The following is a 27,152-nucleotide window of genomic DNA, read 5'->3' on the forward strand; positions in this document are numbered from 1 at the left end:
TGCCTGTTGAACAGTAACTCAGAATTCTCTCTTCCCACCAGCCCATGACAACCACCATTCTACTTTCTGTCTTTATGATTTTGATCCCTCTAAGTACATCATGTAAGTGGAGTCATACAGTATTTGTCTTTTTATGACTGGTTTATTTCACTAGCATAATGTCTACAAGGTTCATGAACCATGTTGTAACATATTACAGAATTTCCTCCGTTAGGGCTCAATGATATTCCATTGTGTATATATACCTCATTTTGCTTATCCATCCATCCATTGGTAGATACTTGGGTTTCTTCCATGTTTTAGTTACTGTGAATAATGCTACTATGAACACTGGTGTAGAACTCTGTCTTCAAGACCGTGCTTTCAGTTCTTTTGGTTATATGCTCAGAATTGGAATTCTTGGGTCACATGGTAATCATATTTTCAATTTTTTTAGGAACCACCATGCTGTTTTCTATGGTGGCTGTACCGTTTTACATTTCTACCAATAGTTCAAAGTGTTCTGATTTCTCTACATCCTTACCAATGTTTGTTTTCTGTTTTTTTTTTAACCAGTCTTTTTTTAAAAATAATTCTTATACTGAATTATAGTTGATTTACAACTGTGTTAATTACTGCTGTACAGCAAAGTGATTCAGTTACAAATATATATCCTTTCTTATATATATACATATATATATTCTTTTCATTCTTTTCCATTATGGTTTGTCATAGAATATTAAATATATTTCATATATTTCCCTGTGCTATACAGTAGAACCTTGGCTGTTTTTTAGTAGTAGCCATTCCAATGATTGTCAGGTGGTAGCTCATAGTTTTGATTTGCATTTCTCTAGTGATAGTGATGTTGAGCATCTTTTCATGTGCTTACTGGCTCTTTGTGTATCTTTTTTGGAGTTCTTTGCCCATTTTTTAATTGAATTGTTTGTTTTTGTTGAATTTTAGAAGTTTTCTATATATTCTGGACATGAATCCCTTATCAGATATATGATTTGTAGATATTTTCTTCATTTCTTTTTACTCTCTGGGTCAAGTCATGTGATGCACAAAAATTTGTCAATTTTACGAAATCAAATTCATCTGTTTTTCTCTTTTGTTACTTCTGCCTTTGGTGTCATAGCCAAAAACTCATAGCCAAATGCAATGTCTTAAAGCTTTTCCTCTAACAATTTTATTCTTTTAGGTCTTAACATTTATGCCCTTGATCCACCTTGAGTTAATTTTTGTATATAGTATTTCGTAAGGGTCCAACTTCATCCTTTTATGTGTCAATATGTGATTTTTTGCAGCACCATTTGTTGAAAAGATTGTCTTTCCCTACTGAATGGTCTTGGCACCCCTGTGAAAAATAATTTGTGTGTGTGAGAGTCTTTTTCTGAATTCTTCTTCGTTCCATTGGTCCATATGTCTGTCTTCATGCCAATAACAAACTGTTTTGATTAGTGTAACTTTGTAGTAACTTTTGAAATGAGAAAGAGTAAGCCTTTCAGCTTTGGTCTTTTTTTTTCATGGTTATTTTGGCTATTTGAATCCCTTTAGATCCAAATGAATTTTAGGATGGGTTTTTAAATTTCTATAAAAAAATGTCATTGGGGTTTTGATAGGAATTGGATTAAATTTCCAGTATTGCTTTAAGTAGTATTGACATCTTAGCATTATTAAATCTTCAACCTATGAATACAGGATGTGTTTCCATTTATTTATGTTGTCTTTAATTTTGTTCATCAATATTTTGTAGTTTTCATTGCCCAAGTCTTTCACCTTGTTGGTTGAGTTCATTCCTGGTTTTTTTAATGTTATTGTAAACAGAATTGTTTTCGTAGTTTTCAGATTGTATGTGTATAGAAATACAACTGATTATGTGTAGAAAGGCAGCTCATTTTTGTGTGTTGACTTTTGTAGGATACAAAACAGTGTCCCATTGCTTTGCTGTATTCAGTAGTTCTGACAGCTTTTTTGCTGAGTCTTTATTGATAGAAGACAGAGATAATACTGCTGCTTCCTTTCCAATTTGATGCCTTTTATTTCTTCTTGCCTTATTGTTCTGGCTACATCTTCCAGTACCATGTTGAACAGTGGTGGTAAAACTGATCCAAATTAAACACAATATACATCCAAGTTTTCCCCTGATGTTGCAAGCCTTCAGCAGACCGGAGATTTGCAAAATTATATCAGACAGATTATGCCTGTGCAGCTGTTACTTAGGTGGGGGCGACAGATTTCTGGTGTTTCTTACTCTGCCGTCTTCCCAGATTCTGAATTATTTTTAATAATCAGATAACTTTATTAAAATATTGGCATGACTTTAAAATGGAGAACCATGTCTCTCAGACTTTCTGTATTAAACCATAAAATACACTTTTCATGTAGCTAAATATTATTATTTGGGTAGTTATGAAAATCATGATTTGAATCAAATTCATGTTGCTTTTCAGAGCTTTCTCATATTTAATAATATTTTGTGTTTTACAGAAATACCGGTATCAGGATGAAGATACACTTCCTCAAGAGCACATTTCTCCACAAATCACTAATGAGGTGATAGGTCCAGAATTGGTTCATGTCTCAGAGAAGAACCTGTCAGAAATTGAAAACGTCCATGGATTTGTTTCTCACTCTCATATTTCACCAGTAAAGGTAAGATAATAACTTAATTTTGTTGCTATGAATTATTTATTACTTTTGTTAGTAGTGTCACACATGCTTAGAACTTTTCTTTCGTGTATGATTTTCCAACTTTAATTGTTTCTGGTTTTTATACTTGTAAGAAATTTCATGTTATTTATTAGCATTCTAAAGATATTTTAAAACTGTATTTTATAAATAAATTTTATTCATTGATACGATCTTGACGCCTAAGAGTTCTCATGAAGGAAATAGCTATTATATTTCAAATACCCACAATGAAATATTTTTAAACTTGTAAAAAAATATATTAGTAGGTTCAGAAAAAGAGGTTAACAGTATCTTTGAAGTCCAATATGTGGCTTTACCTGACCCCATCATCTTGTTTCTCCCCTCAGAAATAACCACAGTCCTGGTTTCATATGTTTAAATTTCTAATCAATATATTGTTTCTTTTTCCTGTTTTTGTTTTATATAATTGGAATTATACTATGTGTAATCTCAACTTACACTTTTTGCTCAACATATATTCTCAAAATTCATTGTTTTCACTGCCCTAGAGTTTTCTATTATGTGAATATACTATAACTTACCTTACTTTTGATGGCTGTTATTTTCAGATTATTACTAGTGTTAAAAATGCAGTTAAAATTGTAGGTTATATATAACATCATTACGGATAACACCAGATTATTTTTCCAACTGGTTGTATAATTTATATTTTCAACAGCAGTATGTAACAGTTTTAATTGATCTATAGTCTCAGTATTTTTTTTTTTTTTTGCCATTGTTTTGGGTTTGAAGTAGCATCTTACTGTGATTTTAGTGTACATTGCACTGTTTGATAATACTGATCATTTAGATTTCCTATTCTGTGACATAACTTCTCAAGACTTTTTTTCATTTTTGTATTGGATTTTTCTTTTTACTGATTTGTACAAGTTCACTATATATTCTGGATTCTAATCCTTTGTTAGTTGTATGTATTTTATATAAGAATCATTTCCTACTAGTAAACCTCAAAGTGGGTTTTGCAATTCTCTTTGAGGGATGATTTCATATTACTGGTTAAAAAGTTTAATGATTATATAGTATCACTGAGATTTTTAGTTAATAATTTTTCTAGGTATTTGTCCATTTCATATTACTTTGAAATATTCTCAACATCCTATTTTTTTTTAAATGTCTACAGCATATTTAAGTGTAGCCCCTTTTTCATTCCTAGTAGTGTTTATGCCTTTTTCCCCCTTTGACTATTCTTGCCAAAGAAGGGTCACTTTCAGAGAACCATGTCTTTTACTAGAGAACCGACATGGTTGCCAAGGGGAGGGGATGGGAGGAGGGATGGATTGGAAGGTTGGGACTAGGAGATGAAAGCTTTTATATATAGAATGGATAAACAAAAAGGTCCTACTGTATAGCACAAAGAACTATATTCAGTATCCTATGATAAAACATAATGGAAAGAGTATTAAAAATGTATATGTGAAAAAATACATATATATATGTATAACTGAATCACTTTTTTGTACAGCAGTAATTAATACAACATTGTAGATCAACTATATACCTAAATAAGTAAATAAGAACATGTCTTTTAAAAAAATCTTCTCCTGTGCTCCTCCCCCATGTGCTGCCACACCCGCCCCCTTTCATATACACATATACATATATATATATTTACACACACACATGCTTATGTACATATATAGATGTGTGGATAGCCTCCATATCAATTAAAGATTGTGTTTGGCAGAGGCAGTCTGATCTTCCCCTGGGAGGATAAATGAAAGTAAAGTACACGGGGAAAAAAATCAGTTGGCAATTAGTGACAGAGACAGTTTTCCTTCTATTTTTTCCCCTTTCTCCTCTTACCAGTATTATTTTTTTTCCTACTTTCCATGAGTTTATTCTGTTTGATTTTTTTCCCCCTAGCTTCTCAGTTTGGTTGCTTATTACATTATCAGCTTTTTCTAATGCTATTTGAATTTGTAAATTTTCCTTTAAATAGCACTTTGTAACCTACAGATTTAATATGTAATGTTTATCATCTTTCAAGCTTTTTATTTCCAGTATGATTTTTTTCTTTGCCCCACGAGTTGTTTAAAAGTATTTTAATTGCATTGCATGCGTGCTCAGTTGTGTCTGACTCTTTGCAACCTTATAGACTGTAGTCAGCCAGTCTCCTCTGTCCATGGAATTTTCCAGGCAAGAATACTGGAGTAGGTTGCCATTTCCTACTCCAGGGAGTCTTCCCAACCCAGGGATTGAACCCACGTCTCCTGTGTCTCTTTCGCTGGCAGGTGGATTCCTTACCACTGTACCATCTGGGAAGACCCTATCATGTCTTCTTTTCAATTTTATTTTTTCATCTCATTTTTCCTTCTTACTAGCTTGGAAGTTGTTCTGTTTCTTTTCCTTTAATGGTCATTCTAGAAATTGTTTTAGAAGCTTTAATATACATGTTTCACTTACAGAAATTTAAACAATAAATTTACTCTCATTTTGAACAACAAAAGAACCTTAGAACACGAATTCTAAGCACTCCTTCCTGCTTTATATGCTATTCTTATCAGCCTATGCCTATTTTCTCTTGACTGAATTAATACAACCTATTTCTTCAGTTGAAAAATCCTCCCAGGTATGTATGGTTCTTGTTTCTAATATTTTGGATTTTTGGTGATTATAATTGTTAAAAATTGTCCAAAGTCAGTTTGCACACACTCAAGCTCTCAGTTTTTTTGTAGGTGTTTGGTAGTTACTTCTGTAGGTATGCAGATTCTCAAATAAGCAGACATTTAAACAGATAATGAAGTATTGTATATAGCCTCTTTAAAAAATTTTTATTTATTTATTTGACTGGGCTGGATCTTAGTTGTGGTATGTGGGATCTAGTTCCCTGACCAGGGATTGAACCCAGTTCTCCTGCAGTGGAAGCGCAGAGTCTTAGCCATTGGACCTCCAGGGAAGTCCTTAGCCTCTTTAAATATGATGAAGCCTCAACTTTCTGTTGTTGCATAAAATGCTCACTCTTGGCAAATAAAACAGTATTCCAGAGGCCAAGATTTTGTTACATAGAATTTCCAGATATCATCCAGAGACCAAGATTTTGTTACATAGAATTTCCAGACATCTTTCCAGACATCTTCCAGGATTAAACCTAAGGTGCCATCCCTAAGGCTCTAAGCCTCTTCAGAGACTTTTCTTTCCCTTGTACATGAGAAGATTGTGTGTTTAATTCAGCCAGTCCATATAAATGAAATATAATGAATTTCAGCAGTGAAAGCCCACTTCATTCATTGTATTTGGGGAGCCTTTGGTGTTGATCAAAGATTGATATAACAAAATTCCTACAGTAGCCATTTACTTTATACTTAAATGTTAGCTGACCAGTCTAGGAATGTGAATTCTTGATTAGGACAACTGACTGTCCATAAAGTAATGGTTCTCAGCTGTGGCTGAACATTGAAATCACTTTAAAAAGTTTTAAAATTTATATCTCAGAGATTATGATTTAATTGTTCTGGGATAGAGTCTGGCTTTGGAGAGTTATGACAGTTCTCTAGGTGTTTCTCGTAGATAGCCACTGTTGAGAAGCACTGCACTAGAACCTAGCTTAATTGAACCACCATACACATCTTTACTGTCTGTCTTGAAGTATTTTATTTTTATTTATTTATTTTTTTTTTTTGGAGACTGTCCACGGGGCAGCGCGCGGAGGGGGCAAGCACGGTCCTCCATCGCCACTCCTCCTGCGGGCTCGCGCGGGAGAGGAGAGGGGCTCTCACACGTCTCCATAGTAAAGTGGTTAGGACTACTTTAAAAGACCAGAGTTTTTAAAAACCTGACATAAATCTAGACAGCTAACATGCACAAGTCCGTCGAGACCCGGGTGCGTCCTGCCCGTGCTGCGCACGCTGGCGGCTTAGTCAAGCTGGCCACATTGTCTTGAAGTATTTTAAAGTAAATTTCTGACATCTCTTAATTTAATCCTTACTCTGCAGTGAGACTAAGTATTTCCAGTTATTGAAAGAGAAAATGTTATTACTTTTTAAAGATTCTCTCTCACTTACTTCCTTAATTTGAGTCCTTTTCTCCTGATTTTCTTACCATAAGAGAACTAAGTCAGATTTTCCTTATTCTTTTGGTATCTGCATTAAAAATGCTTTTGTCCTTTGCAGTTAATTATTAAATGATAAAGGATTATATCTCTCATCACATTTCCCCCCTTCCCGGGCTTTTTAAAGACAAGTTTGACGGTTCAGTTCAGTTGCTCAATCCTGTCTGACTCTTTGCGACCCCATGGACTGCAGCATGCCAGGCCTCCTTGTCCCCCACCAACTCCCAGAGCTTGCTCAAACTCATGTACATCGAATCGGTGATGCCATCCAACCATTTCATCCTCTGTCATCCCCTTCTCCTCCTGCCTTCAACCTTTCCCAGCATCAGGGTCTTTTCCAATGAGTCAGCTCTTCGCATCAGGTGGCCAAAGTATTGGAGTTTCAGCTTCAACATCAGTCCTTCTAATGAACACCCAGGACTGATTTCCTCTAGGATGGACTGGTTGGATCTCCTTGTAGTCCAAGGGACTCTCAAGAGCCCAACACCATAGTTCAAAAGCATTAATTCTTTGGCACTCAGCTTTCTTTATGGTCCAACTGTCACATCCATACATGACTACTGGAAAAACCATAGCTTTGACTAGACAAACTTTTGTCAGCAAAGTAATGAGAACAAGATCCAGTTTCCCCCACAGTCAGTATCTCCCTCCAGGAAGCTTCTGTAAGCCTCTTACCCTTACTCATCAGAGGGCAGACAGAATGAAATCCACAATCACAGAAAACTAACCAAACTGATCACATGGACCACAGCCTTGTCCAACTCAATGAAACTATGAGCCATGCTGTGTGTAGGGCCACCCAAGACGGACAGGTCATGGTGGAGAGTTCTGACAAGATGTGGTCCACTGGAGAAGGGGATGGCAAACCACTTCAGTATTCTTGCCTTGAGAACACCATGAACAGTATGAAAAGTTTGACAGAGGTTTATTTAAAGAAGTATGTTATGGAGCTTAAAATTTCCCTTACTATTAGTTATAAATCACACCTTTTTTATATTTTATCTTTTCTGAAATTGGCTTACATCTTACAGTTTGCTTGTGTTATACTATTACCATAGTGAAGTGGCAGTTTGAGTATTTGTATGCAAATCTTTGATAGATTTTGGTTAAAATCAAGAAAGTAATAGCCTCAAAGCATCTTAGTGTACTATGGTAATAATTCAACTTGTCTCATCGGAAAGCAGCTGAATCTATCAGTCCTTATATGCCATTATCTTGCTGTTTCTCATTTTGTTTTCTTGTAGAAGATATTAACAGCATCAGTCTCTGAAATAGTTATAGATAAATTTCTGGTGCAGTTAGGTAGAGAAATTGGATATCATCATTGTATTCTCCGTTTTTCTTGCTGACTCTTGATTTGTATCTGGGAACTGATAAGGATTTTCTTTACCAGTAGAAGAAATTATCTAACTTCTCTTTCACCTGTTTTTAAGTCATACTTTACATCTTACTGTTTTTAATAACAGGTTTTTTTCCTATTATAAACTTGTTTTACACATTTTCTCATGTTAAACTTTTTTTAAAAAACTTGATACATAATATTACATAGTATATTTGTACTTTGATTTGATGAACACTTCTGGTGTTCACTATTTGTTATTTCCATTTTTACTAGGTTTCATAAAGAAGGCTGTAGTGAATCATCTTGGGGCATCTAAAGTATGTTTAGGTTGTTTTCTTAGAATGGTTTTCCAGAAGTCAAATTATTGGGTCAGAAATTTTGATAGACTGGATTTTTGAGAGACTATTTTCTGATACATTTGTAATTTTAGAATTATTAAAACTGCACCATTTGGTGTATTTCTTCCTGCTTCTCTGTCTCATGTATAGATTAAAATTTGAGGAGGGAGCATAGAACTGGGATAGTATAATAGCAAAATGGTTAAGGTTATTTTGTGTTAGAAAACCAAATTTTAAAAAAACTGCCTTATTTTAACATAAAGCAAGTTTTAAATTTTTACAAATAGCTGCAAATGTTTTAAGAAGCTTAATAATGAAGTATATTTTATTTAAAGTATATATAAGATTACCAGATTAGTAGTCTTTTTTTTTTTAAAAAAAAGAAAGCTAATATAAGGAGCTTCTCAACTTTTATAGTATTGTGGTTGGAATGAAGCAAGTAACACTGTACTATACATAGAGTTCAATATATGAATTGTTATTTTTGTAATTTGAAAAGTTATCTTTGAATAGTAGCAATTTGCTGAGTAGAATGTAAATTAGGCACTACTTTTGTTGTTCACAATTCTTATGAATGTTAATAGAAAATAAGATTAATAGATGATTGCTTTAAAAATCAACTGTTAAGAATATTAGTTTTGTTTATTAAATAGCATGCATTTAGCACTTATTAAACATCTGTACTGGTAAGTTTGTTAAACTTCAGTGATTGGTATTTTTTATGGAGAGATATTATAACATGGTATGATGTAACATGAAAAAGAGAGAAATTAAATTCTTGAAGTATTCTAAAAAAGAAAGTTGACATTTGGACAAGTGCTGAAGGATGTGTACAAGATGCCAATTCAGAGAAGGCAGTTACTGGAAAAAATAAGTACAGTGGGAGGGTGATTGTCTGAGGAAACTGTAAAAATGCAGGAAAGTTCTTGAACTATAGCTGATGTTTAGGATGGTTATTAGGAAATGAGGACAAGGTAAGAAGGACCTTGATCCTGAGCTGATGAGTGGCTCTATGAAGGTTTTGCCACCATGAAACATGCTGTGAAATAATCTAGCAAGATGTTGTAGTACTAATGCTGATTCTCTTTACTGAAGTAATGAATAAAATAAGATAGTGATTGAAAGTTACTTAATTCAGTTATTAGCATAAAACATAAAAGTATGATTTGAACTTCCCTGGCAGTCAGTGGTTTAGACTCTGTGCTTCCACTGCAGGTGGCACGGATTTAATCCCTGCTTGGGGAACTAAGATGCCATTTGGCGTGGCTAAAAAAAAAAAGTGATTATTTTTAAAAAGCAATTGTGATTTAGGACTCTAAAAGGGAAGTTTCTTGCCAGTGCTAAACAGTTTCAAGAAAGAAGTTGGCGACATACTGTTGAAAAATCCTAACCTGAAGGATACGGACATAGTGGGTAGATTTTTGTGGTATATGAGAATCTTTAAAGTAAGGTTAGATTTTAAACAGTTCTAAATATAGTCATATGATATATATGATAAGAACAATGTTTAAGTTTCTTTAAACTGAAAATGATCTAAGAATTAGGAAAAATGGCCAGAACTGTAAATTGAACAAATAAAATCTCAGCCTTTTTCAAAATAGATTTAAATCTAGATGGAGTGACAAGGATGAGATGGCTTAGTATAAGATGTTACAATGGTCATTGGATAAATAAAAGAGTTCCTGTTTTGACTTTGTCTTCAGTGACAAGGAAAATTATTTTTTATGTGCAAAGTAAATGTAGTTGAGGGACTTGAAATTGAAGACAGAACAGGGTATGTGCACAGATAATTATTTTAAATAAGTATATCTTTTAGCCTGGAAGCATTTAATCCAGTAGTACTAATACTATCAAATGAAATCAGCAACAGCAGTTGGTAGTTTTTTTAATATTGTGAGAAACAGGGGTAGCAGAAGAATGGATATAAGCAAACATGTGCCTGTTGAAGTAAAGGCTACAGGAATAGAATCTTTCCCACTTTGAGTACATACTGAGTACTTTTTGAAATCAAGTTTGTTTTCACAACTCCAGAGCATCTTAAAATATTGTTGAATTTTATCTTTCTTGGATGACTCTGGTGTACTAAGTTGAGCACACAGTTTGCATACAATATGACCACTAGATGGCGCTCATACAGAAGGAATTTGTGTATAAATAATCAGGTAAATAACAAATCTATGTTATCAAACTTCTTAGTTTAATCTTTTCTTAACTTAGCACAGCTGCATGTTTTAAAATTTAGTAAGCCATTTTATAAAGATAAAAAGGTAAGGAAAATGTTAGTTGCATTTATAGTATTGTTGACTTTGTGGTTATTTAGTAATTTTTTTTTCTAGTATTTTAGAGGTTCAGTATTGTTTTTCCTCTCATCCTTCAACCTTTTCAAAATTTTCACCAAGATTATTTAATCATTGCCTTTGTTACTATACCTTAAAGTCTTCTGGGTTTATTTGCGAGTTTGGAAATGTATACAAGTAATTGAGGGCCTATCCTGTATAAATTTTTGAACTGTCTTTACTTCCGTTTAATGTTATAAAATAAACATTTCTCACAGTCATAAATTTTTCAAGATCATATTTAAAGTATGTAAAAATCCACTAAATACTTTGTTTAATTATACTTTCTGTTATCGTGTGTGTGTACGTGTACGTGTGCACACTCAGTTGTGTCCAATTGTTTGCAACTCTATGGACTAGCCCTCTAGGCTCCTCTGTCCATGGAATTTTCCATGCGAGAATACTGGAGTGAGTTGCCATTTCCTCCTCCAGGAGATTTTCCCAACTCAGAGGTCGAACTTTCCTGTGTTGGCAGGTGGATTCTTTACCACTACGCCACCTGGGAAGCCTCCTCCTCTTGTTTAGAGTTCTGCTGTAGATAATATTATTATCGTTCTTTGAAAAAGAAAGATTAAGCTGTACAGAAAAAAAGAATATTAGGTGTGGAGTATAGCTCAGGGGTAGAGAATTTGACTGCAAAAATAAAATGTTAATTCTTCATATATCATATTAAAATCTTAATAGTGTTCTCTTCGGTGATTTAAACATTGTGTGGTAGTTTTTAAAATATACTATTTTAAATAGATTTTCAAGTTCTATAATTAAAATTTTGTTTTAATGGAATAGAGTATCTTTCAGCTTTGCCACATTGGTAGGGTTATTTTAAAGCAGAGATCAGTGAGCACTTGAGTGCCTTCTGCTTCCAAATCAGATTGTATGAAACCAATTGTGAGTTAGGTACATACACAGTTTTGTGTGCCGGTATTGACTATGGGCAATCGATGAGATGGTCCTAAATTTCTGTAGCTAGGTAATGGGACATTTTCATAAAGAAACCTGTCTCAAAACTCAAAGATTTTTTTTTTATTTATCTCATTGGATTTGCATAGGAAATTTATATATTGAGAAATATTTCTCATCCTGTGTATGGGATGGAGTATTCTGTCAGCTTTTAATTGTTCCCAAGCCCTTTGGCTCTCTAACATAAGAAATTATTGTATACGAATGACTGTCTGTGTTGATACTGTTTTCAACTTGGGTAGGATATTTGCATTCAACATTTGTTTTCAATATCCTCGTCTTTACCAATCCAGGGTAACAGGATCTATATAAAATCTAGGTTTCCACTCTAGTTTTCCATCATATATGGGTCAAGACACACATTTAGGGGCCAAACCAATGAATTACTAGAGCATTTGTATAAACCACACTAATTGGGCTTCCAGGGGGCTCTAGTGGTAAAGAATCTGCCTGCCAGTGCAGGAGACACAAGTTTGATCCCTGGAGGTTGGGAACATCCCCTGGAGAAAGAGAATGGCAATCCACTCCAGTATTCTTGCCTGAAAAATTCCATCGACAAGAGGAGCGTGGCAGGCTATAGTCCATGTGGTCACAAAGAGTCTCATTTGTCTGAGCACACAGCCAATTACTAGAAGTCCTTGGGAAGAAGCAAACTTTGCTATAATCTGTCACGAAACATCTTACTTCTAGCAGTCCCACATGACTCTCAACCCTTTGGGGGCATGTGTTTGTATCTTAGAGGTGGAATCATAGAGACAGTGTTTGCATCTTTTCTTGCCAAATCAGGATTTGTAGTAGACCTAGAGGTTGTGGTTTGCCAGTGCTATATTCCAGTAGGCTACATTTAGTTGATGCCAGTAAGCAAAAATAAGCAAGATTTTGTAGATCTGCATCTGAAAAAAAATATTCATGGCTGAGGTTGGGAATTATGATACGGTTATATCAACTTTAAAATTGAATTACTCAATTACTAGTAAATTTTGAAGTAGCATTTTTATTCACATATTGTTTATAATGGCAATATATTGTGTTATATACTAATATAGCACAGTATTAAGAGGACAGATTTAGGAGTTTGTGGTTTTCAAACTTGAGGGTGCTTATTTAGGGGGCTGTTTAAAAATGAAAATTCTCAGATCTCCCTTACCCATAAAAATTCTGATAGGGAGAGGATACCAGTCTGCATTTTTTTTTTTAACAAGCACCCTAGGTGATTCTGACTGCTGCAGTCTGATTCTCCAGACTGCTGTGTGGAGAAATACAGACCTAGATATTAGATGTTAGAAAGTATCTATTTAACAAACAGTGTTATTTTGTGAACCAGAGTATTATTTATGTAGTATTGGAAAAAATGTGTTTTATTGGCTATAAAATAAAAAACTTAACCTTTCTTTTTGCATTTTTACAAATTCCTAACTTGGTAATCTTAATGTTTATAAGATATATGAGAGGAATGATGCTGATAACAACACTTTTTTATCACAAAAGTACCAGAAGCCAAATACTTATTTTGCTAATTATTCTGTTTCTGTCATCAAACTCAATTAATCAAAGCACTTAAGACCAATATATTACATAAAATGATCAGGTTGCATTCCAAATGGATTTCTCTGTATCATTAGATCCTCAGAGTTTAATGTAGATGGTACCTTTTAAAACCTTAGTGCTATTTAATGTAAGTGCCTTCCCGATGTAGAAATTTATATCTGAATGAAAAAGACTCCTTTAGTAAAATTGTTTTAAAAAATTAGAAGTGTTGGCAGAGAGAATCTTCTTGTATTTTTAAGTTCAGTTCATATTTATAATTTATTTAAGCAGTGAAGATGCCATTGGATTTTCCTTCAGACTGTGACTGAACCTGGTAATCCAGGGTTTCTCCACCCAGTGCGTTAAATCAGGCAGCCCCAGAGGGTCTTGGTAGTCCAGTGTTTATAACATCCTTCTTTACCTGCTAATCGAGCTCACTTCCTGGATTTCAGTCCATCTAGTTATCAGCTAACAAAAGAACAGCTTTTGGTTCCTGCAGACGCTGGTGAAAAAATAATCATGAGAAAGAAATCCACCTTATGCCGTCTTTTTTGCCTACAAATATAAACTCAGCCATCATACAGCTAACAACAGGTACAGAGGAAAGATGCAAGCTCTTTCATGGGAAGAAATTACAGAGAAAATGAGCATCCCTTCCCAAGGTTTTTATTTTCCCTGATCTACAAGTGATGCTGCTGTAATTCTAGCTGCAGTTTTTACCGATCATTCACCACTCAGCAGCTGGTAGAGAAGTAAGACTGCTTGGCAACCACCTGCAGGGCTGCAGAGATGAATTACATTTTCGGGAACAACACACTTCTATACTCTCGCGCCAGTCGAGGAGGCAATACTAGCTCTAGCCATGGCTCAGTAGGCCCAAAGCAGAAACCCTGGGCAAAAAAGGGCTCATCAGATGAACTGCAAGCTGAGCCAGAACCTTCACGCTGGCAGCAGATAGTTGCATTTTTCACTCGAAGACACAGCTTTATTGACTGCATCTCGGTAGCCACCAGCTCCACCCAGGTAACATACCACTTGTTGAAATTATTTTCAGTATATTCTGGTTCGTGTTGCTTTGCAGAAATGTATTAGTATAGATTTCTTATTATTAAAACATAATCTTATGCACTAAAACCCTGGATGTGCAGAAATCTGTGTTTTCAGTCCATCTATGCAGGTCTTTGGCACGAAAGGGAAAACAAAAATGTTTTCCCTTTTGCTCTTATGTAATGCCAAACAAAACAGTCTCAGATTCTGTTGAATGACTTCTCTAAAAATATAAAGCCATTCATACATAAATTAAAATATGCGTTAATAATGCTTGTCTCCTTATTTTCAGACTGTGTTAAATGCTATAAAGTATGATGTCTGACAAAAAAATATATATATTTGTTTAGTTTTTATATGTCATTAGATAACCTCAGGGAGCAGTGAATAAGCAGAAGATAATTTGAAGTATTTTTATTTTCTAGTGTTTTGAGAATAGATTAAATTGAATACAGTGGCTATTATTGTACATGCTAATATCTTAAAGTTATTATAGTATGGCTTATTCAAGGGATTTAATGAATCCTTCCATTTCTGTAAATATATTACCTAGGGTTAATTTGAGAGCAGTAAACTTGTGTAATTACATGATGATAAGAATATTTTATCATATATTCAATTGACAGTTCAAGGAGCTGAGCAAACACTAAAAGTCTTCAAAACTTAAAAAGATGATATAAAACAACTTTTTGAGGAGTATTAAAAATATAAGGAAAATATAAAGTTAATAATTTGAGTGAAATGCCTATTATTTGGTATTAAAGGAGGATTTGGGAAATATTTTTATTTTAAAACATGTTTTTAATAGATATTCATTCAACTCTAGTAAAAATGAAAGCATGACAATTAGTCTAATTTAAAAACAAGATGAGAATGCTATTGTCCTTTGACATCAATCATATTTAAATTAAAATGTAGACACATACCTTAGGGCCTTTAAAAAAAAATTCCTTTAATTGAAAATCATCTTTTAAAAAAAGAATTAGAAGCAGCACAGTAAGTATAAAGTAACTGTCAAAGCTTCTTGGTTTTGGTTTTAGAATTATCTTTCAATAATTCTTATTTTAAAATAATCTTAAATTTCTTAAGTAAAAATATTGTACATGTTTTTCTTACATTTTTGAGAGAGATGAAATTGCTTGGGTAGGGAGAGTCGTTAATAGTTTATAGGTAGGCAGTGAAGTTACTTATAATCAAAACTAAAGAGGCAGTGATTCATTTACCCTTAGATTGACTTCTGCCCCAAGAATTTAACTAAATTAATTTTAAGTGAAATTACATATACCAAAAAGGGACACAGGGGCTAAAGCTTGGCATTGTTATTCATTGTGGATTAATATTAAGTGATATTTCCATTGTCAATGAGAAAGTTATGTTAAAAACTTCAAATACACACTACTATATGTGTATATACACAGACACAACCATTGATATATAAATCATCTTATAAAGGACATACAAAAATAACCAAATAGTTTACATATAAAGCTATTGAAACCACACAGTTACATTATAGTTACCTAGGAGTTGGGCCATAAAGTTACTATTGCATTGCACTAAAATAGTCAGGATTTTAATGAAAACTCTATTTGCAGTTGATCCTACAAAGCCATTTAAAACTTTATCTTCCTCCCATTTGGTTCATATCACTTATGTATACTGACTCATTTTTATTTCTTTCAGCCCTCTTTCTGTTACTTATTTTGTCTTTTTCATTACCTTTGTATTTCGTATCTGTAAATGTAGACTTTAGGTCAGAGTTTTAGCTTTTATTTCTCCAGCTCTGGAGTACCAACATACCATTTTTCGTTCTGTGTTGTTTTCCTCACTGATGAGTTGGATGTTTTGTATGTCAAAGTCTTTTGTTGTAACTCACTGAAATTCATTTTACAAGATGAAATGTAATAGGACTGAGAACGAATGTGAGACCTATTTAGATGTTAGTTAACCCTATGATACATTTTTATGTTTCATTTACTGACTCATGTCTAGAAGTTTTATTTTTTAGCACCAAAGGATTTTTATATTGTTAAAAACAAAGTAGATTAATGAAATTTTGTAATTTATTGAGCATATGCTGTATACCTATGAATATATATGTACGATAGTGTTTTGTTCTATCATTACAAATAGCAACAGTGATTACCAGGTCTCCTGTTTCACTATTGTCAGAAATATTCTTTTCTAAGATTTGATAGGAAGATTAACTTTGATTCTAATTCCTTATAACTATGATATATGGTACTTTTAGCATTTTGGAGAGTTGTTATTAAATGCAGTTTTACTAATTTGAAAGTAATTACTCTGATTTAATATCCTACCAATGTCCTCTATAAATAGAAAACTTACAGATTCACTTAAATTGCTCATCTGTTTAAGATATTTGTGTTTACAACTATGATTTTGTGTCAGATTCTACTGTAACATGTGGAACTTAGTAGAAAAATCATTAATATTTTTTAAGTGTTAGAAAAGCCGAGTGATTATAGACTTCTTCTGCAAAACCCTCTCTCAGCATCTCAGATGGGGCTTGCCATGAAGTTGGTGCTCAGTAAATGTTTATGGAATTGACTGATTAATTAGTTTTCATTTCTCTCACCTAACACCTTGTTATCTCATGGCCTTCCAAAATATGACACCTAATCTGAAACCCCTTGGGTACCTGTATTTATTGGATTCACTCTATTGCCATCATAAGTGCCTTTGATTCTTTGATTCTTCACTGTAGCCCATCTCTTCCTCACTTCCCTTTTCTTCTCCTCTCTTCAGATTTTCTTCAAGCTACACAAACCCCCTATCATTTCTTCACCCCTTTGAATCTTTACCCAGTGATGATAACCATATAGTTTGTAAATTGTCACTAATGCCTGTCATTTGGCTGTATCCCAAAAGTTTACATTGTGAATTTTTTTTTTAATGTTAAGCTGAGTTTCTTGTGTATTATTTTACTTGTGTATAAGTTTTTCTATTTTGAGCTCCATTACTACTTATGTTCTTAATTTTGATTAGTCATTATAGAAAATGTGGGATACTCATTGTCGAGCCCTCCTCAGTTCCTCATCTCAGCCTTCTTTCTGTTTTTGTATTTACAATCCTTTGATGTCTATTTGCCCTGTCCTATTTAGTGTATGCAACTCTGTTCCAATCCGGGACTAGTTTTTATATTCAGCAAGGCTTTAAAGAATTCTGGCATAGTACTTCTAGACTTTGCTACTTGATTATTTCCGAAGTAACAGCTTTTATCTACTTGGTAATGTTAGTGTTTATTAATGAAAACTGTAGCCGTGTAAGCTTTGAACAGCTGTAATGTGGTAGATCACTTCAAATGTATATTTAGCAACTATTCCCATATTTTGGATTATCAGAATCCCTAATGTGGATCATTAGAAATGTTCAAAAAGAATTTCCTACCTCTCCCAGACAATTGACACGCCAAATTAAGCTGAAGACAGCAAAATCCACTTCTTAGGAGTGAATGAAACAGACATAATGATTTACCATAATTGAAGCAGAACAATAAAATTTTAACAGAAGTGAATACTAGCCCACATGAATTGAATAATCTGCTTTTTAGAGGAAAAAAACTCTGTCCTAAATTAAAATACAAGAAAGTACTGTTCATTTAGATGCCCACTGTTCAGATACCAGAAAAATAGGCTAATTTCTATAAAAGTGTACGATTTGTCCTAAACAGGTACATTGTGGAGTAGAAAAGATTTAAGTTTTAGGACTATGCATTGGATATACTGTCCCCAAAATGAAGACAAGAACATCAACTTCATTGAGTTAATTGAATTAAACAGTTAAATGCATGTAACATATTTAGTACAGTGCCTGGCAGCTATTATTTTGTTTTATTATTTTATTTTTTATTACTTAATTTTAATAGTCTTCAAATTCAAATTAGATAATTAGGAATTACAGTACCTAGGATAGTGCAGTTCATTCGGACGTTCAGTAAATAATGTATTAAGTTCCTGTAAGTGCAAGCTGTACACTTTTAAATCTTCAGTTGCAGAATTTAAGGGAAGAGCCCCAATGAGCACTTAAAATTCTTGGTAAGCCCGCCAGTTCCCTGATCTTGCCTTCCTTCCCAACACTCACTTCTGCAAATGCTAAATCAATCACAACTGGACAACTAAAATTTAACTGATAATCCACCTTTTACTGGGATTCCCAGGTGGCTCAGTGATAAAGAATGCCTCTGCCAATGCAGGAGCCACAGGAAACGCAGGTTTGATCCCTAGGTTGGGAAGATCAATCCCTGGGAGGAGGAAATGGAAACCTGCTCCAGTATTCTTGCCTGGAAAGTCCCATGGACTGAGTGAGGAGCTTGGCGGGTTGTGGTCCATGGGGTCACGAGAGGTCAGACAGGTTGAACCAACTAGCATGCACACACCACCTTTTACCAAGCTTGCCATCAGGACTAATTTTATACTTTGCATTCCTTTCATCTTAATTGCTACAAAAAGTCCAAGCCTTCCAGATCACTGTCACTTATTTCCTTATCTCTGTTTGACTCTGGTTTATCTCTGATCTGTTCTAAATTCCTGTTTATCTATGACCTCCCAATTTCGTTCACTCTGCTCTTTGGAACTCCCAGTTCATGATCGCCAAAATTTCCTTTATCCTCAAACTCTTCCGTGATGGTTCATCTCATCTTTTTTCTCTCATAGAAATCTGGCATTCCCCCAAGAATATTGTTTTTTCTGTAGCCCTCACAAAAAAGTGAAATTTTTATCTATCACATCCTGTTTACCTTGGGACCAACAAGTGGAGTTGATGTCTTCCTTGCTTATTATTGATATTTATGGATGATTGTAACTTCTATCTTTAAAAAATGTACCTGTCATCAGACTGACAGTGTTTTCTACTCCCTCTCATGTCCAGTCATATACATCTGCTCACTGATGATGTGAACCACCATTTATACTTTGTCCATTCATGTAACCATTCTTTGAGATTTTCAGTATCTTGATGTGATCCTTCCAAAATCTTGACCTCTCAGTTCTTTGATTATCCTTACCTCTAGGAGTCTTATTTTTTTCTTTGACTTGAGTGACCTGCTTAAATTGTTATATTAACACCTCATTAGGGACTTCCCTGGTGGTCTGGTGGCTAAGACTCCATGCTACCAATGCTAGGGGTCTGGGTTCCATCTTTGGTCAGAGAACTAGATCCCACGTGCTACAACTAAGACTTTGTGCAACCAAATAAATAAATTTTTTTTAAAAAAGACCTCATTATCATTGAGTATATCATTTAAAAAAATCTCGGTTGCAAGCATTTCAAAGTGACTAGCACTTCCTTTCTTTTTGGCTCCTCTCCTCTGTAACAGTTTTTCTTTTACCCTCTAAAGACCTCCAGCCCAAGTTTTTACTATCTATCATGGCTTTCGTGCTCCCACTTTCCTCCTTGCCCAAATTCCTTGGTCCATAACTTTAAACGATACCTTTCATAATCTTAACTTGCTCGCTCCTCTGTCACTTCAGTGGTAAGATCCAACCTTGGTTAGTTGCGACTCTACCTCCTCCACATTGGCTCCAAAGCTGCGTGTTAAATTTCCAATACCTGTTTCCTGGCCCTCATTCTCAATTGATGGTCTTATTCTGTCTCCCATCCTGTTAAATAATCCGTTCGTGTTCTTAAATCTCACCCATCACTTTTGTACTAAATCTTCATTTTTGACTTTTCAGAGAGTTCTGAAATTCCCTCTTCATTGCATTATCTGTCTTTCCCTTTGTACTGGAGTGTTCCCATCAGCATACATACTCAGCGTAATACCTCTCATTAAAACAACCAGCCAAAAAACCCCCTTGGAGTATAGACTGTCAAATCCAGCGGTCAATTCTCAGTCTTCATTTTACTTGACCCTTCCACAGCTTTTTACACATTGATTACTCACTCCCCCCTTTAAATTCTTTTCTCATTTAACTCTTGAACACTATTCTCCTGATACTCACCCAACCTCAGTTTCTTTTGCAGTATCCTCCTCCTCTTCTTAACTACCAACAGAGTAACTCAGGGCATCAATCCTTGAACTTCTTTCTTTTTATACTCATATTTCAATTGATCTTATCCAGGTGCCTTTAATTAACATCAATATTCATATCTTCAGTCCAGAGCTAATCCCTGTTTACTAGACTTGTATATCTAGCTTCCCTAATCCATATGTCTACTTGGATTAAGTATCTGAAAGTTAACATGTCAAAAATAGAGTTTCTAATATTATTATTTTCCACCATCCTCATTTAGTCACTGAGATGCTGAAGATAAAAAACCCTTGAAATCATCTTCTGTCCCTTTTTCTTTTGCTCACACAATTTAATAGCAAATTCTGTTGGCTCTGTGTTTAGAATATATAATCTAACCACTTCTCACTACTCTATAATGACTAATTAAAATTATTTAATTTGTTGCCTGAACTACAGCAGTAGATAATCTATTTGGACTCCCTATCTCCATTCTCCACTCTCACCAGTCTGTTCTTTACCCAGAAGCCAGAGGAATCCTTACAGAATGTCAGTTCATGTCATTATCTTGTTTTTATCTTCCATGGCTTCCAATCCGACATATAATAAAATCCTAAGTCCTTCTTTACCATGGTTCAAAAGGCCCTTTATTACCTAGTCCCTGGCAGTGTCTGTAATCCCATTTCTTATTGCTCCCTCACTTACTTTGCTGTATTGGCCTTGTTCCTGTCCCTCAAATATATCAAGCATGTGGCTGTCTCAGAACCTTAATGTTACTGTTTCCTCTGCCTGGAACATTCTTTCCTCAGATATTCTCATAGTTCATTTCCTCACTTCCTTCAGATTTCTGCTCGTCTGTTACCTTTTCAGAAGGTCTTTCTAGATTCTTATCTAAGGTAGCAGGCACTCCTTCACTCCAAACATCACTGTCCTTTTATCTTTTTAAACATTTTTCTTCATAGCACTTAATACTGCCTGACTCTTTATTATTATATATTTTTAATCCATCTGAATTCTCTCTTAAATGTTTTGTCACACCTCAGTGTTATACTGATCCTCCAGCTGATGATTCTCTTCTTATTTACTCTTTGCGTTGAGGAGGTGAGGCAGGGAGAAAAGAGGAGAAAAACTAGTAAGTTTTCTTATAACTAGGATGAATGTATCACTCACTGACCAAACTTGGAGTACTTTTGATAAAAAAGGAGAACTTCCCAGGCAGACAGATGCATATGATATCATTACCTATAAGCTTTTGTCTTATGACAGTTCCTCCCAGGCAGCAGGTCTAAATAGTCACACCAAGACATTTCCACCTTGGACCAACATGAATTGGCCTAACCTTATCTATATACGTTTTAAATATTTGGCCTCATGCCTAATGATAGTTGTATTTTGAAATGGTCAAATATATATATGTATAAAATACATTCATGTATTTACTTATATGTATTTAAATATATATTTTTTTCTTCATCTCTAAAGAATGAAATTGCTTATATTCAGCAGTGTAATGCCTTTGTATTAAACTAGAATATAGAGTAAGTAGATAATCCTCTTAAACTACTTTGGAAATACCAACTCTGATAGTAGAATAAATTTCCTGGAGAATGGGTAGAAACAGTCTCTTTGAGTTGTGATTACCAAGCAATCAAAGTTAGGATAAAAGTTCTGTTACACTGGTTGTGAGATGCTGTCTCTTGACAAAGTTGAATTTCCTACTCAAAAGGCCAGTACTTTTGTTAAAAATACCAGTTCTCAGATTTGGAAATTGTTAGGCTGCAGTCCATGGGGTCGCTAAGAGTTGGACACGACTGAGCGACTTCACTTTCACTTTTCACTTTCATGCATTGGAGAAGGAAATGGCAACCCACTCCAGTGTTCTTGCCTGGAGAATCCCAGGAATGGGAAAGCCTAGTGGGCTGCCGTCTATGGGGTCGCACAGAGTCGGACACGACTGAAGCGACTTAGCAGCAGCAGCAGCATATCAAAACATTACTACTCAAAAATACGTTTAAGTGGTGTTTGAGACCCAGTAATTTGGACACTAGAAAAGCACAAAGATGAAGATTAAACAAAAAGTTTACAGTGGTTATATTCACTTTTAAGAAATACCAGATTGACCATTTAATCCAGTAGTTGCACTCCTTGGTTTTCATTCAAATGAGTTGAGCACTTATGTCCACATGAAAACTTGCACACAGATGTTTATTGCAGCTTTATTCATGATTGCCAAAACTTGGAAGCAACCAAGATAACCTTCAGTGGGTAAATAGCCAAGTAATGAAATGTTAAGTGTTAAAAAGATACGGAAGACTCTATAAGTGTATATTTCTAAGGGAAAGACACCAATCTGAAGACGCTACACATTCTATGCTTCCAACTATATGACATTCTGGAAAAGGCAAAACTATGGAGATAGTAAAAAGATTAGTTGCCAAAGGTTAGGAAAGAGGGAGAGATGAATAGAGCACAGATTTTTAGGCCACTGAAACTATTCTGTATGGTACTGTAATGGTGGATACCTGACATTATACATTTGTTTAAACTTGTAAATGTACAATATCAAGAATGAAGTGTAAACTATGAACTTTGGATAACAGTGATGTGTCATTGTAGATTCATCAACTGTACAATGTACAGCTCAGGTGGGAAATGTTAATAATGGGGATGCAATGCATTTGTGTGGGCAAAGGTTATATGGGAACTCTGTACTTTCTACTCTAAAAAATAAAGTCTGTTAAAAGAACAACATTGATAGCTTGAGATGGATTAGATTGGCTATAGTTTGAAGAACTAAGTAAGTAAAGTTTGTTATATAAGCTCTTCATAAATAGGAAGTGTGTTGTGTACATCTTTGTAGTTTCTATGTAGTGTCATAATTGTTAGATTGTCCTTTTGTCAAGGAGAGCTCAGATGGTAAAGAATCCACCTGCAATGCGGGAGACTTGGATTCGATCCCTGGGTTCGGAAGATCCCCTGAAGAAGGGAAAGGCTACCCACTCCAGTATTCTGGCCTGGAGAATTCCATGGATAGAGGAACCTGGCAGGCTACAGTCGACGCAGTCTCAATGAGTGAGACACAACTGAGCAACTTTCACTTTTACTTTTTTTTGTCAAGGACACATAGCAATATATATGTTTTATTGCACAAACTGCAGTTTGCATAGTTTAATATCTAACATGTATGTATGTATGTGTGTGTGATATATATAGTTTTAGGGTTAACTTTTAAAATAATGTGTTAATAACTACTGAAAAGTGACTGGCCCATAACCTCTAGGGTCAGAATAGGACATTCAACTTGCACAACATTTTTGTTCTTTTCTTATTTTAAACAGTATTTGTTTTCATGAGAATTGTATTCCATACCTCTTACCACAACTATATTTCAGTAATTAATTGGGTAATGGTTTAATATCAGCTGCAAAACCATAAGCTTCACAAGAGCTGGTAGGATAGATGTATGTTTTCTTATATCCCTAGAGCCTAGAGTGGTAAATGCACATGATGACTATTTGTTGAATGAATAAAGTTAATTATATGTGTTTATTTTCATTTAATCTGATGGTGGCTACAAAGAAGTTTGGAACTTCTAAATATGGTTTGGCCACTGTAAATTTCCCGAGCCATTTTTATGTACAACTATGGCTTTAAAATTAAAAGTCTATGTTACAGGATTTTATAAAATCATGTCTATTTCAAAACTAATTCAAAGGCTTCTGTGAAAAAATTGAAGCATATATATTAATATATGAAGAACTTATATTCTTACTGTTAAAATTTGACTTAGTGTCATTTTCTTTAAAGATTTCTCTCACTGTGTACTTACTGGCACTGTTATTTAGATAACATTATTCAGTCCTCCATTCTTATATCAAAATTTAGAATTTTTATAAAGGTAAGAGTAGCTATTCAGATCATGCAGAGAACAGTATCCTACAGTTACCAGCTTATTTACCAAATTTTAAATAAACCAACTGATGTGGCAATTGTATAGGCAAGTACAAATCAGTTAACAAAGACTGGACCTATTTTGTGCAAGTGTAAACCAACTGGTATCACATCTGGAAGCAGTAGAATTTTAGAATCCTAAACACAACTTCTGCCCCTAGACAAATTTATTTAAAAGATGTTTTCCCCCTCACCTCTTAACAAGAGTGCTGTCTGTTCATTCTTTATCCATTAGTAGACCCCAGTTTAGTCCCTTTCTGAGCAATATTATCAGTATTTTTGAAATCTAAACTGTGACTATTGACTCAGCCAGCTGTGAGCATAAGGAAGTTATTATTATGATGGAATGGGACCAATTGATTGCCTAACAAAATTTTTGTTGGCTCTGAGGCAAATAACTGAAGATTATAATCTGCAGTTTGAAACAAAACTTATCCCAGCCTCATTTTTCTGTATTTAAATCTGACTAATGTTGCTGGAACCACCTAATGTATCAAAGCATTATAAATTTGAAAAATAATCACTTTGTAAGTATTTTGACATGTAGCAGAAAAAGATAAATACCAACCTTAGGAATTAAATGCTTCAACTATACTAAATACAGAGCAGAATTTTGGAGAGCAGTGGTTGAGAGTGTTGTTTTTAGAGGATGATGGACTGAGTTTAAAGCTCTGTTCTATTTTAGCTGTAGCACATTGGATAAATTACCTAAATTCTGAGTTTCTTTCTTCCACCTGCAGAAAACAAGTGTCAAGATTTAGTAAAAATTAAATGGGACAAACCTGCAAAACCCTTACTATAATACCTGACATCAGTAAAGTACCTATCATCATTATCTTTATCACCACTTTCACAACCACCCATGAAATTGATCCTGCAAAATATCCTGGTCTTTTAAGTGGGGAATCTGGAGATACCGAGAAGCAATCTTATTACAGAATGATGAAGAATTATGTTTTGACAAGAGGATTGGTAACCTTGAGTAGGTCCAGCCAGAAAAACAGACACCACAGTAATTATTTTAACAGGTAAAATGTAATATGAATGGTGATTTAAAAGGAATTGGAGAACTGAAAAGGAAACATATGAACACCAAGCTAAGACAGAGATAGTAACAACAGGAATCAGCTACCATCTGAGAAGGGACCTAGGGATCGAGTTGAGGTTAGTAGAACCCAGAAGTTTGGAAGACGGGCACCGCAGGCTTTAAATATGATCTGTCTGTGATATTTACTACTTAATACAGTTTAAAAAGGAAAGAGGAGAAAATCTTTTGAGCAGATGTTCTTGAATAAGGCGTGTTTTGTTTTCACATATGATATTATTAAGCAATTAACTATTGCTAGACAGAGAACAAGGCTTCCCAGATGGCACTAGTGGTAAAGAATCCACCTGCCAATGCAGGAGACATAAGAAACATGGGTTTGATCCCTGGAACGGAAACATTCCCTGGCAGGGGCCGTGGCAACCCACTTCAGAATTCTTGCCTTGAGAATCCCATGGACAGAGGAGCCTGGCAGAGGGATGACTCTGTGCAACCCTATAGACTGTACTGACTTAGCACGCATGCAGACAGAGGACAACATGAAACTGGCAATTTTTTTGGCCTTTTTATATTTTGAACTTCTAAGGTCATCAAATACTAGAACATCTTGAGCACTTTCTGATTGGTAGTGGCTGCCCATGCACACAGAATCTCTTAGCTGTCTTCTATGTGTATAGAATCAAAGTGGGCAGGGGGAGGGATGGATATCCACTGTCTGTTCTCTGAGTCACTTTATCATTCTAGAGTGCTAATGAATTCAGTCTCTTTTGTCAGTCATACTGTTTCATTCATCCAAGAAACATATATTAACTACTTCCTATGTGCTAGATATTATTCTAGGAACTAGGTATACAGGAGTAATATTGAATAGAACAAGAATCCTTACTCCTATAGAGCTTATACTGAAGGGGAAAAGACAGATGACAAACATAATTAAAATATATAGTATACTGGGGAATGAATGGTAGAAAGAGAAGACAATAGGAAATGTGTATATTTGTGTGTATGTGGCGGGGGTGGGTTTAGTAGAATAACTAGGAAAGGCTTCAACTGAAGGGTGATATTTGAGCAAGGCATAAAATAAGTTACGGAGTTGGGTGATGTGGATATCTGAGACAAGAGCGTTCTAGGCAAAGGAGGACTGAATAAAAGACTCTGAGGCCAGAGCTTGTTTAGCATGTTTGAAACACAGCAGAGAGGTTAGTATGGCCGAAACACTAAGTGGGAGGAGAATAGTAGAAGATAACTTAAGAAAGGTTAACAGTGACCTGAATCATTAGGGATTGTACAAGAATGAGTAAAAGGGTAAATGTATGAGTACTAGGAAGTGTGGAGGTCCCATTTTAGGTTAGTCATTGTGAAGTCCATGGTTGTATGGGTTTCTTTAGCCATAGTCTGATAAATGTGAGGAGGCAGGCAGCATATTGCATTTGGTAGTTTCATATCTGTTTGTTAATTATGTGACCACAGCTTTAAATTCAAATTTTGGATTTCTGTTTACTTGAAATTTTGAACAAGTGTTGGCTCATCCTTGTATCAGTACAAAGTGAATGGCTGAATGCTGATGGAATGCTATCTTTTTATAATCAAGGGATGATATACATCCCTTAACTATTCATAAATATCAGTCTTGCAAACTGAAATATTGATAGATTCATGAACTACTATGTTCTGTCTGTGTAAACTAACAGATTTGCACCCATGCTTCTATACTAGGATTGTTAATCACTAGACTGTTTTCCTTTCTCCCCCTTTGTTATTTTAAAATCAAAAATTTGTATTTAATCCCTTAGTATTTGTTTCAAAATATATCTAGTTTTGTTGCTGTTTGCTTCAGAGATGGTTATGATATGAATATCATATGCAGCTGGCTCAAATAACATGTTATG

The 27,152-nt window shown here is 34.7% G+C and overlaps 1 protein-coding gene across 18 annotated transcripts in view; it reads left to right on the plus strand.

Annotated features, from left to right (window-relative positions):
* Positions 1-27,152, plus strand: part of DLG1 (discs large MAGUK scaffold protein 1) — a 261,526-nt gene that overhangs the window by 86,009 nt on the left and 148,365 nt on the right. For 14 of the 18 annotated variants that reach the window (XM_081571476.1, XM_081571481.1, XM_081571470.1 and 11 more), the window contains exon 5: positions 2,473-2,637. In XM_081571476.1, coding sequence (XP_081427602.1) covers positions 2,473-2,637 — 165 coding nt within the window. Of the gene's footprint in view, positions 1-2,472; positions 2,638-13,731; positions 14,272-27,152 lie in introns of those variants that run through there. The other 4 variants (XM_081571485.1, XM_081571484.1, XM_081571487.1 and 1 more) reach the window with 2 other exon arrangements.

This window comes from Giraffa tippelskirchi, chromosome 2 (genome assembly GCF_054371585.1).
Source record: "Giraffa tippelskirchi isolate mGirTip1 chromosome 2, T2T-mGirTip1v1.2.pri, whole genome shotgun sequence".
Classification (NCBI taxonomy): Eukaryota; Metazoa; Chordata; class Mammalia; order Artiodactyla; family Giraffidae; genus Giraffa; species Giraffa tippelskirchi.